Raw genomic sequence first — 12,729 nt, 5'->3', positions numbered from 1 at the left:
TGACTTACAATATTGTGTTAGCTTCAGGTGTACAGGAAAGGGATTCAGTTATATATATACATTTTTTTCAGGTTATTTTCCATTATAGGTTATTATAAGATATTGAATATAGTTCCCTGTGCTATACAGTAAATCCTTGTTGCTTATCTGTTTTATATATAGTAGTTTGTATGTATTAATCCCATACTCCCAATTTATCCCTCCTTCCCTCCATTTCTCCTTTGGTAACCATAAGTTTGTTTTCTGTGAGTCTGTTTTGTATATAGATTCATTTGTATTACTTCTTAGATTCCACATATAAGTAATGTCATACAATATTTGTCTTTCTCTGTTGGACTTTCTTCAGTTAGTATGTTAATCTCTAGGTCCATCCATGTTACTACAAATGGCAGTATCAATATTTCATTCTTTTTTATGGTTGAGTAATATTCCAGTATGTGTATGTGTGTGTGTGTGTGTGTGTGTATCATATCTTCTTGAACCAATCGTCTGTTGATGAGCACTTGGGTGTTTCCATGTCTTGGCTATTGTAAATAGTGCTACTATGAACATGTATGTATGTTTTCCAATTAGAGTTTTCGTGAAAGATCTAGATTCTGATTTGATAGCAGCACTGGCTCACACCACCACCTGAACAAATTATTTAGCCTTATTGTCCTTTGATTTTCTAAATTGCAAATTGGGAATAACATCTGTTGAACAAATGAAGCCTCTAATAGATATATGTTGAAAAAAAGAATCTTACAATGAAATCATCTTGTAAACAATGATTATTCTAATGCTGGTTTTCCATAATGTCCTTGATATTCTTTCTCCTTAGGCATATGTAGCCCAAAGAAGCAGCTTTCCCTTTTACTGAATAGAATGATAGCAGACCAGCTAATGCGCTGACCTATTTGGGGGTGTAGTCAAGGGGGCGGAGCCAGAAAGCTGTCCATCACGAAGATTGATGTCACCTGTAGCTGTCTTTGAACCATTCTGAGTCTCATTCCCTCAGTGTGGTGTTTCTTGGCTCCTCAAAGCTGCTAGGATGACTGGTGCTCCAGGGGAACAATTTCCCAGAGCCCAGCCCCCCACCAGCTGGGTCAGTGCACTGACAGGGTAAATCGGCAGCACAAGTGTTGTTTGGGGAGTTGCTGTGAGCTAGGATGTGTCCCCACTGAAAGGAAAAAATAGTCTATTGTGCTTGTGAAGCACAAAGAGATAGGACCCAGGGAAGTCTGCTCTGAACAAAATCTGTGGTCCATCCCCAGGCCCAACTTCTGACCACCCTAGTCAAGGTTACAGGGCACCATGTTATGTTGTGCACAGTGCAGTCTGACAGCTGGTTCACCCTTCCACGTTGTTCCCTGCAGCCTGATGTTCCCTGGCCCCACTGATCTTCCTGTCCATTTTCGGTCCTCATCCCTCCCTGAAGTATGGAGGGCAGAATCTGCCTGCAAGCCGGGAGACCTGATTATGATTCCACCTTTGCTGCCAGTTAGCTCTGTGACCTTGGGCGACATTTTAGCAGTCCTCTGGCCTCAGTTTCCTTACTAAATGGAAAACAGTGACATGGGAAACAGGAACAAGGCAAGGAGGACTGAGTCAGGTCACCTCTAAGTTCCCTTCCTTTTTATTATCCAACAGCAGTGCTTCCCTAGGGGACCCCTGCCAGCGTTCTATCTTGAGGCAAAGCCATACACTTCAGATCTGCTCTTTCATAGCCTTTCCCACCCCACCTTCAGTATACTTTACCTTCCCAATGCCTAGACCTGACTTTGCCCTCCAAGATGACAAATAATGCATTACATGCACCCACTGCTAAGAAAGGTGAATTTCACCTAATTTGCAGGAGTAAGCATGGGACTCGGAGTCAGACCCAAATAACAATCCTGCCTTTGCTAAACTAATCTGGGACTTTTGAGCAAGGTACTAGACATTTCTCAGGCTCCATTTTCCATCTCTAATGGATGTAATGCCTACTTTGCAAGGCTGCAGGGAGGATTAAATGGATACAATTCATGTAAAGCACTTAGCACAGTGCCTGGCACAGAAAGTGGGCTCAACAAATGTAGTTGCCTCCCTTTCCCCAGTTGGATAAAATTGGTGCTTATTAAAAACCAACCACATCCTTCTTCCTTACCCTCAAGGCAATGACTGTGATCATGAGAATAAATGGGCAGGGCAGTTAGCATAGTATTAAAAAGAGAGCACTTAATAAATCATCATTACTATTACCATTATCATCATCATCATGATATAAATTGTTGACTTGTATAAACATTTTCTAAATTAATTCGGCTTCAATTTACTTACAGAGATGCACTCTGCTCCTTAAATATTCTGACAGGTGGTCCAGCTGAATTTTTTTTAGGTAAAAAACACTATAATTTAATAAACTTCCACAAATTAGGGAAGGACTTGACTCAAGTTACACACCTTCTTTTTAAGAACGTGTGAATTCCGTGGGGGTGAGGTGCAAAAGCTGGTGTTTGAAAAATAAATTAAAAATAGGTCTTTAAGAAACTAAAATCTGTGTCTTTTGGCATTGCTAAAATGTAGAGAACGCATCTGCAGTATTTAGAACCGGTGGCCAGATTGAAAGTTACGGTACCTAAATCCAGGCTGGATTTAGTTCCCTGAAAGCCACCCACATCTTCAAACACTGTTTTCTAAATTCATGTGCTTAGAGTTTTGTTAACCCAAATATAGACATAATGAAAAATTATAGTGAAACTAGTCAAATCCAGGATTGTAGGATTTTAGAACTGGAAAGGGTCTTGGAGATAATTGAATTCAAACTCCAAATTTTGCAAATGAAAATATACTAAAGGTCCAGAGAAGTCTTAACATTGCCTAGTGACTTCTCCTTTGGTGGCAAAGGACTTTCTCAGTGAGCAGCTTTGGCACAACAGCAAAAGGAAAGTGACAGTAAAAGCCTTTTCTGTGGGCTTTATCACTTGGTGAGAAGAGAAAAATATATTTTGGGGGAGTCAAGTGTTTTTTCACTACCTGTATCAGGAGTAATAAGTTACCTTTGCAAGGCATTATCCAAGGATTGACAATGACCTTTCCCTATAGGCCTCACCCAGAAAGCTGAAATATGTCCAAACCAAACCAAAGCAAACCTCTGGATTTCACATTAACACCATACACAGAATACAGTTTTGTAATTGGTTTAAAAAGGGGCTTTCTAGTACTGAGACAAACTCCATTGAGAATGCTTATAGCACAAGTATCATGGCCAGGTTCAGATATATTTGCAAGTCATTTGCATAATCCTGGAGAGAAAATAGTTGACTCTACCTATAGGGTCTTCATTTCTACTTTTTAAATTCTTTTCCCGCTCTCTCTTTTCACTGGTAAAACTCTACTTTTCCAGATATATAAGCCAGAGGCAAGTGACACGTTCTGAATTAGAGCAGATGGCTGAGGACATTTTGTCAAAATTAATGCCATGGGCTGTTAATAAGTGTTATCTTAAAAAAAAAATCAAGTGCTTGGAAAACATTGTATTAGTTATAATTAAATAGGATTCTTCACTTAAATACTTGTTAGTGCCTTTTATATGCTAATGTGCATTGTGAATCTTTTGGGAGAGTTGTGTAGATATATATTATCATTTTCAACACTCTCCTAACTTATCTGATCGTTATTCTACAAATCCTACTTTGGTAATGCTGTACTAAAGCATAAGTAACCAAAAAGCAGTTCAACATATAACTTGCAAAGTCCTATTGCATGAAATTGCATGAGAGAAAAATGAAAGTCATTTATTCCTTGAGTAGATTTTCCTTCTTGACTTCCCAAAGGCTATTCCTTACACAGGTATGGAGTCAGGATATGGTTCTTGGCCAAATGCAAATTGTACAGAAAAGTGTTTTCCTAAGCATAGAACTATACAACAGAAGGTAAAGCTGGAAGGGAAGACTCCTTTCATGCCCAATATGTAAATGTTCGAAGTAAAGCTTTTTAAATTAAAGGTGTAGCAAGAATGAACAGAATTAGAATCAGCCATTCCCCAGGCCCCTCCTGTCCCCTTCCCACCTCTACTGGGGATTCCTCAAAATCTGGAGGCTCTATGGGGTAGGTTTGAAAACAACACATTCTTATGTGTATATAACTCCCTCGTTTTTAAGTAGTAAGTTAAGTTGTTATTTATGAGAACAATTAATTTTTATAGAAAGTGGTTCTATTAAAGAAAAAGTCTTCTTGTTCTGATGAATACGTTGATGGGACTAACTGAATGTAGGCTTAGGGCCAGGGAGAGAGGTGAATAGTTTGGTGCGATAATCTAGAGGAGAGTGTAGCGTCTCCACCGCAACATGGGGTTGGGGGAAGAAAACAGATGAGAAAAGGACAAGGAAGGGGGTGGAGGAGAGGAGTCAGTCAGAGGACTAGAGTCTAGGGTGAAAAGTGGTACAGATGTCTCAGAAGATATTCTAGGTCAGGAGATTTGTAATTCCAGATGAGTCTAAAATTCAACTTTAAGTCATCTACATTATTATGATTATAAAACCTCCCTTTTATGCTCAGATCTTCAGTAAAGTCCAAATAAACCACTATATAGAAATTGAGTAAGAAGCAAGTTTCATGTCTCAGGTTATAGAGGGTGGGACATGGATAGGCCACATGGAACAATCAATCCATAAAATTACGTAATCCAGAAGCAACTAGGGCTCGTTAAGAATGTAAGAAATCTAGACCTCAGCAGAAATCTTAGGGAAGGCTTTACACTTGCATAGAGCGTACAGTGAGGATCCCCAGTAAGGGCTGGGGATCTTACTTCAATTGAAAGAACAGGGAGATCCCAGCAAATACCTGAATAACAGAAGGAAGTTATACTTTTGCGTGGAGGAATACTTCCTCTCCAAGGACCTGTGGCTTTCATTGCCAAAAAATGCAGTATCCCCCAAACGAGTTAACCTATATTCCTAATGATCAACTGGATCTGCTTGGATGCCTTTCTAGCACTTTAAATTTAGCATAATCCTGATTGTATCTCCCCGCTGTCCTCCCCAAGTTCCTGTATCTTTGTTTCTTGCTTCTTTGAATGCATCCATCACTCATTCTACTTCTCAAGAAGAAACTTTATTCTCCCCTCTTTTCTTTCATTCACACCACATAGCTAAATAGTCATCCAACTCTTGCTGTCGCATACTGTCCCCTTCTACATTTTCTCACTTCTTCAGTTTAGCTTGCATTTCCTTGCTAAAATGGTTCCAAGCACCTCTTAACTGCTTACTTTCTCCACTCCATCTACCCTCCATGCTTCACCAATTATCTACCCAAAATGCACATCTGGTCAAGTCACTCCACCACTAAATATCATTTTCTAGCTCCCCATTGCTCATAGGATGATGTTCCCTGTAGCCTGGCTTTTAGCCATCCTCAGTGCCAGTTCCTAAGCTCCAACCAGTGCCGGCTACAACCCCAGAGCCCTCCTCCACCTCACCTGTGATAGCGACATTTTTTTCTCTTTTATATGCTATGATTTATTATATTTAATATGGTAAAATTTAGATTCATTATAATTTAATCTCTCATCACTTTAAGTTGTACAATTCATTAACTATATCCTCTAGACTGTGCAAGAAGGCTTTTAGCCTTCTTGCAAATGCGTTCCTGCCCCACTACAAATTTCATCTGCCATTCTCCACCATATAGCATTTTCACCTCTAAAGGCCACCCACAGCATTTTCACCTCTGAATCTTTTCTTCTCCTTTTCTTGTCTTTCCCTACAAGACCTTGTGCAAAACATTCATTCTCTGCCCCTTTACCATAATTCAAAATATCAGTTAAAGTTAAAAATAAAAGGTGTGATAGGAATTGTGTTTGTTCTTCAATGTTTGCCTTGTTTAATACTTTAACTCAAAAGAATAAATAATATGTACAATGCTACATGTTGTATCAGGGGAATGAGTTACAAAGATCTTTGGTGATTGCTAATTACACCTCACAGGTGACCACTACCCTACATGTATGTCTGGGCTTGACCAATGGAATGCCTACTCTCTGGAGACTGATTCTTCCTAACGATTGATTCTTGCTAAAAATGTAGTGTAAAGGCATAGAATACAGCTTGAGAAAAATGGTGCTTGAGTCTTTGTTTCATTATTCATTGTCCAAGTGGCTTTAGGCAAAACATTTCACTTCTCTGAACTTTAATTTTTATCTGTTATACAGTATCTACTTCCCAGGATTGTTATGCAGATCAAATGGAATCAAGTATGTGAAAATACTCTGAAAAAAGTAGAGAAAGGGCTTTGTAATCTATAAAATGCTATGCAAATGTGAAAAGGAGTGCTATGAAAAGATAACTGGACATGGGGTTAAAATGCATGGTGCAGGGATTCCCTGGCAGTCCAGTGGTTAGGACTCCATCTGTGCTTCCACTGCAGGGGGCCCAGGTTCGACCCCTGGTTGGGGAACTAAGATCCTGCAAGCTGCATGGTGTGGTAAAAACAAAACAAACACAAACACAAACAAACAAAAACCATGGTGCTGTGGGTTGACCTGTGTCCTACAAAATGACATATTCAAGTCCTAATCCCCAGTACTTGTAAGTGTGACCTTATTTAGAAATAGGGCATTTGCAGATGTAATTAAATTAAGATGAGATCACTAGGGTGGGCCCTAATCCAATATGACTAGTGTCATTATAAGAAGAGAAGACAGAGAAGCAGGGAAGAATGCCATGTAAAGGTGGGTACAGAAACTGGAGTGATGCATCTGTAAGCTAAGAACCACAATGGATGCCAACCATCGCCAGAAGTTAATGCAGAGGCATGGAAAAGATTCTCCCTCAAAGCTCTCAGAAGGAGCCAGTCCTGCTGACACCTTGATTTCAGACTTCTAGCCTCTGGAACTGAAGGATGGTAAATTTCTTTTGTTTTTAAGCTACCCAGCAGCCTGTGATACTTTGTTGTGGCAGCCCTAGGAAACTAACTCACATGGGTGTGAATTAACTCCATCACTAATGAACTATTTGAATTTGGGTTTAATTATTTAAAAATTTCCCCTGATAACTTAAGGACACTTACCTTTCTGTGATTGTTTCTCTGAGACCACTGGCCACCCCTTTGACCACGGTGCTAGCTTTGGGGGTCAGCACCACCTGAGATATAAAAAATGATCCCTTCTTCCTTCTCTCAGTGATGGATGCCTGAAGAAACTGGATCAGTTTTTCCGGGTCTGTGGTGTTGGCCCAAGGTGCTGGCATCATCTGCCCAGGCCAGAGAAAGGGTACTTCCAGAGCCACTGGACTGTGGTAGAAGACCAGCACTTGGTAGTCCTTCTCCCACAGGTACTTTAGACTCACTTCCTGGGCAAAAATCGCTGGGCACATTTTATTTCCATAGATGTCTTTCAGCATTTGGACGAGTTTTTCATGGTGATACTTCTGCATCCCATAAAAGTGGTTGAAGTCCAAGAATACTACCTCCTTATGGTGATCTGTGAGGAATGCATTGATCTCCTCAAGGCCTTCATTGACTTTGGCACTGAACAAACCATGAGCAAAGTAGAGTTCATTGTCGGGGTCTCTAGGCTTGGTGGAAATTCGAAGATCAAAATAACGGATCCCAGCTCCTAGCTGACCAGTAAAGTTCATGGTTTGAGTGGCTAGCCATTTCCGCATAAGCTTTTTCGCCACAGTTCCAAACACAGAGACAAAATTCTGGACAGTTTCTGGCTGTTCAGGCCCCACTGGAGAGGCTTCATCAATGTAGAAGCTGAAGGAATCATGAGATCCTAGAAGAATAACAAGGCACAATGTGGTTACATTTCAGTCCTTTGTCCTTCCCAACTTCTTTCCCTCTTGCCATGTCCATATCTCTCCCTCAAATGAGCCAAAGGAAATACTAAGGAATATTTACCTAGTACATTCGAATGTCTTAGAAGGGTCTTTTTTTATAACCTAGTATAGTACATGGAGGACTTCAACTGACCAAATGGTTTGTAAAATGATAAGAAAAAAATCCCAACTAATCAATTTTTTAAAATTCAAAAGATCATCTCCTACTTCTGTAAACCAAGAATTTAATATATTCATTAGGGTTGGTTTTCCATATAGGTGGCATAAGTGACCATTCATAAAGTAGAATTTATAGGAACTCACCAGTTCCCAAATACTTTGTCTACAATCTTGCCCTTTCCCTCTATTTTGGGTTGATTGTAAGCTTAGAGGGCTTGTTTCAATGAATAAAGAAGACCTTTTCACAGGTAGATGATCAGTGTTACTTCCTGCACTTTGGAAAGCACAAGAGGTCACGGGAATAAAGGAGGGGAGAAATAAGGCAAGAGGACGGTACAATTTCTGATATTTTAACATATTCTTGACCTGCATTTGGGCAATTGTGAATGTAGATGAAGTCAGGTACTTTTTACATATTGAATAAACAATTATTTTTTTCTTGCAAATTAACACAACTGACGGTATTTAAAAATTAACTAGTAGACTATTTTCTTCACAGATATTTCCTCTCTACAGTGAATGCTCTCTTTGGAGTTGCTTCCAAATTTAGAAGAATTTCTTTCTAGGGAGAACCTATTTAATTATTTATTTTTGGCAGTTACAAATATCAAACCTCCAGAAATGTAGCAATGAACATGTGTATGATTTGCCTGTAAGTACAGAGTGCCATTTAAAATATCATTGGACACAATAAAGGAAAATTATTTCATTTTAATTTTAGAGACACAGATGTAGAGAACAAATGTATGGACACCAAGGGGGGGAAAGTGGTGGGGTGTGGTGGTGGTGGGATGAATTGGGAGATTGGGATTGACATATATACACTAATATGTATAAAATGGATAACTAATAAGAACCTGCTGTATAAAAAATAAATTAAATTACATTAAAAAATTAAAAAAATATTCAGAAACATTACAGAGAATCTTCACTTAAAAGTTCTTTTAAATAATTTTTAAAGGTAAATGTAAGATTACCAGATCAAAATAAAGTTCTTTTGACTTTGAAAAAAAAAAAGCCTCCTTTACTTCTTGGTAAAATTAAATTAATATATTCTGGATTTTTCACACATTAGAAAAGGCAGATGTCATTATTCTCCATCTGTTACTCAGGCTTCCTTACACCTTGTTGCTCACTCCTGATTTACATCCATTGAAGTACAGCTTTTTCTAGATTTTTCACTCTTCCAACCCAAGATGTGTACTTGTGCACGTACATGCACACACACACACACACACACACACACACACACACACCCCTGTAAGTTTATTATCACCTTAGGGCCTTTAACTGTTAAGCTATTTGAAGCAAAATTTTTTAGTGATGCAATATTTATCTTTGTCTATATTCCATATCTATGTCAATCTATATCTCTATGCCTATAGAGATATATCTATTTGTCTATGTCTAGCAGTAAACAGACTACAGTAATTACAAGAGTATGGATATTAGACACCATGGTGGGTTGTTAGAAAAAATAGTTTGAAACATACTTTGATACCTTGTAAATCATAACCTTTCAAGACTTGGAACAGATAATTCCTCAGAATTATTGGAATTTTTCAAACAATGAAAGGTAACCCCAAAATATAGAAATACCACATTTACTTTCACCCGGAACTATCTGATCTATTTATCTTTAGTAGATGGTATGGAAAGAAAATGTCAGCACTTTCTGGATAAGGAAAACTGTGAGTTTGGATCTGGCATTGGCAAATTTTAATAGGGATTTAAATTGCTGCATGTGGATTTATTAGTTGCTGTTCAGTGAATGGCTAATATAAATGAAGAAACTAAACTGTACTATGGTTTAATATACAGCAAGATTATGTTTAAAGAAAGAAATAAAAAAGTGAGCTTAAGAAGAGTTATAATGGGCTTCCCTGGTGGCGCAGGGGTTGAGAGTCCACCTGCCGATGCAGGGGACACAGGTTCGTGCCCCGGTCCGGGAAGATCCCACATGCCGTGGAGCGGCTGGGCCCGTGAGCCATGGCCGCTGAGCCTGCGCCTCCGGAGCCTGTGCTCCGCAACGGGAGAGGCCACAACAGTGAGAGGCCCGCGTACCAAAAAAAAAAAAAAAAAGAGTTATAATGAAATGATCTAGGATTGGATTAAAATAAGTATAACTAAGTAAATAAAAGCTCAAAATAAGGGTTAATTTATAAAATTTTAAATTAATTTACAGGCACGTGAAGGAAAGGTGGATGAAAATAATTAGTTACTTCCGTAATCTAATAGAAGACATAATTGGAAACACACAGAAAGGGAATTAAATATGACTAGACTTCTTTCAGAAATGAGTTGCTCCTTGTTTTTGACACGTTACTAGAAATATTAATTTGTTATTAAGGCCAAAATAAGGTAATATTAAAAATAAAAATTAAAAACAGATAACAGGCAGAAGGAGAAACCACTGATACCCCCACCAGTATTTGTTCTAAGCTTGATGAGCAGAATTATTCACCAGATGCAAATATTATTTGAAGAGAATTAAATTATCAATCAACATAAAACACTATCTATGTATTTTGGGAGAAAATACATAATCTGACATTGGCCAAGAAAGAATATTTTCAAGACTTTTAATTTCATTTGGAATAGTAGTTCCTCCCAAATTTCAAAATTTCCTCTAAACCATGAAGTTTTCTATTTGTTTGAACTTAAAACAAAAATACAGCACTACTACTTTATGACTTTCAATAACAGAGAAAGCCTCTGGCCCAGCCCTGTGTCTTTAAAATCAGGGAGCCTGCCCATGAGCAAAACAGTGCTAAACACTATTTCTTTGTTCTAAATCCACAACCTGTGTGCCTTATCTGGTCTAATATTTTGCTTCTACACTGGTTCAGTGTTCCTGTCCTCTTGTCCTCTTATTCTTATTTTATCTACCGCCCAAACTCGTACCTTGGACATGATACTTAAAGTTGCTCCTTTGATTCTGAACTTAGCTTTTCAATTTTGGCTTTGATTTGTCCTCTCTACTTAGACAAGAGCTGGCCACTCCCATTATGAACCCAGGCCAGTCAAGTTCCTTTGCTCTGGCTCTGAATAAGTGAATGGAATGGAAGAGGTTATTTTCTTTCATTTCTTAGAAACAGCCACTTTTATTAGTTTCTCCTCAGTCGGCTACATCATTCCCTCATTCAGACAGTAGGCATACTTCTAAGACAGACCTTAACATTCCCTGCCATCCTGACATTTACATCTCTCTGTTGAGTGTAGGCCCAATCTAGTGACTTTTTTCTAATAAATTAAATAACACAAACATGATGGGATACCACTTCTGAGATTATGCTGCAAGAGACTGTGACTTCCATCATGCTACTCTTTCTCTTGCTGGTTTTGATGAAGCAAACTGCTGTGTTGCAGAGGTCCATGTAACAAAGACCTGGGAATGGCCTCCAGCCAGCAGCAAGTTAGGAACAGAGCCCCTCAGTCTAACAGCCCTCAAAGATCCGAATCCTTCAATAGCCACTGAGTAACCTTGGAAGTACAGCCTGTCCCAGTGGGATCTTGAGTGCAGCCTTGTGAGAGATCTTGAAGCAGAGGATTCAGTTAATATTTGCCTAGACTCCTGACCCACAGAAACTGTGTCTTGTTTTAAGTGACTAAGTTTGGGGATAATTTGTTACATAGCAATAGTTAACTAATGAAAGCTGTAACAACCCTTTGGGGTTAATGAGGGCTTTTGAGGTCTACAAACCCAAGTGCCTAATATAAGAACTTGAAATGTTAATGAAGAGAAATTAAATTTAAAAAGTTCATACGCACCTCTTTATGCTTGTAAACTATGTATCAGCTAAGAGAAAGAGTGAAAGAAATCAAGTTGGTTTAAAAAGTTTTCTTGAATGGAGGAGTTACTCCATTCTGCATTCTGGTATGGCTGATCTTAGATGTCATATAGTCTAATCAGCTAAAATGCAGCATCCATTTTATTAACTCAACAGTGTAAGGGATCTGTGTGATCATCTCATTTTTATGGTCTCTTGTAGTACTGAACTTAACATCCCATCCTATAATTTGCTGTGGTAGAAAGACTTCTAGGATGGCCCCCCAAACTTCCATCCCCTGTTATAGATGTCCTGTATAACCCCCTCCACTTGAACATGGTAAATATGAGGGATATCATTCTCATGATTATGTTCCAGTATATGGAAGAGGTTTTTTTTTTCAGATGTAATTAAGGTCCCTAACCAGTTGGCTTTGTGTTAACTAAAGAGAGATTATCCTGAGTGGACCTAACCTAAGCAGGTAAGCCCATCAAACAGAGACAACAAGCAGCAGCAGATGTTCTGTTGTCCTTAAGAAACAAAATGCAATGTGGTAGAGAGGACCGTGTGGCAGTTGAAGTGATTAATAGCTTACCAAAATGATATGAAAATTACTTTGAGCTGAATATATCTGAACAATCAGCAGCCGCATACAGAAACATTATCTAAATTTAAATAGAACCTCTGAAAATATAGTTACCATTGACTTCCTTCCCAGGGAGTTACTTGATTGGGGAAAAACAAAAACAAAAACAAAAACAAAAACAAAAAACGACACTCAGCACCAGAAGTGTGAATTCAGCTGCTTGTTAGAATTAAAAAAAAAAAAAAAATAGAACCTTCCATACTCTCCCATTGAAGCTCTATCTACCCCTCTTTTGTTAAGTTTAGTATATAAGCCTTTTCTTTCTGGTTATTCCAGTAAGTTACTAGTCTCTGAGTGCTTCTGCATGTACACTGTGCATGCATAAATAAACATTGTCTTTTCTCCTGTTAATCTA

At 38.6% G+C, this 12,729-nt stretch overlaps 1 protein-coding gene across 1 annotated transcript in view; it reads right to left on the bottom strand.

Annotated features, from left to right (window-relative positions):
- Positions 1-12,729, bottom strand: part of PLCXD3 (phosphatidylinositol specific phospholipase C X domain containing 3) — a gene marked incomplete at both ends in the record, with an annotated part of 183,193 nt that overhangs the window by 44,458 nt on the left and 126,006 nt on the right. The window contains one exon of the mRNA XM_082837240.1: positions 7,027-7,735. Coding sequence (XP_082693366.1) covers positions 7,027-7,735 — 709 coding nt within the window. The remainder of the gene's footprint in view (positions 1-7,026; positions 7,736-12,729) is intronic.

Source organism: Leucopleurus acutus (genome assembly GCF_964270905.1).
Source record: "Leucopleurus acutus genome assembly, chromosome: 3".
In the NCBI taxonomy this organism is placed as follows: Eukaryota; Metazoa; Chordata; class Mammalia; order Artiodactyla; family Delphinidae; genus Leucopleurus; species Leucopleurus acutus.
This window is presented reverse-complemented; position numbering and strand designations above follow the sequence as displayed.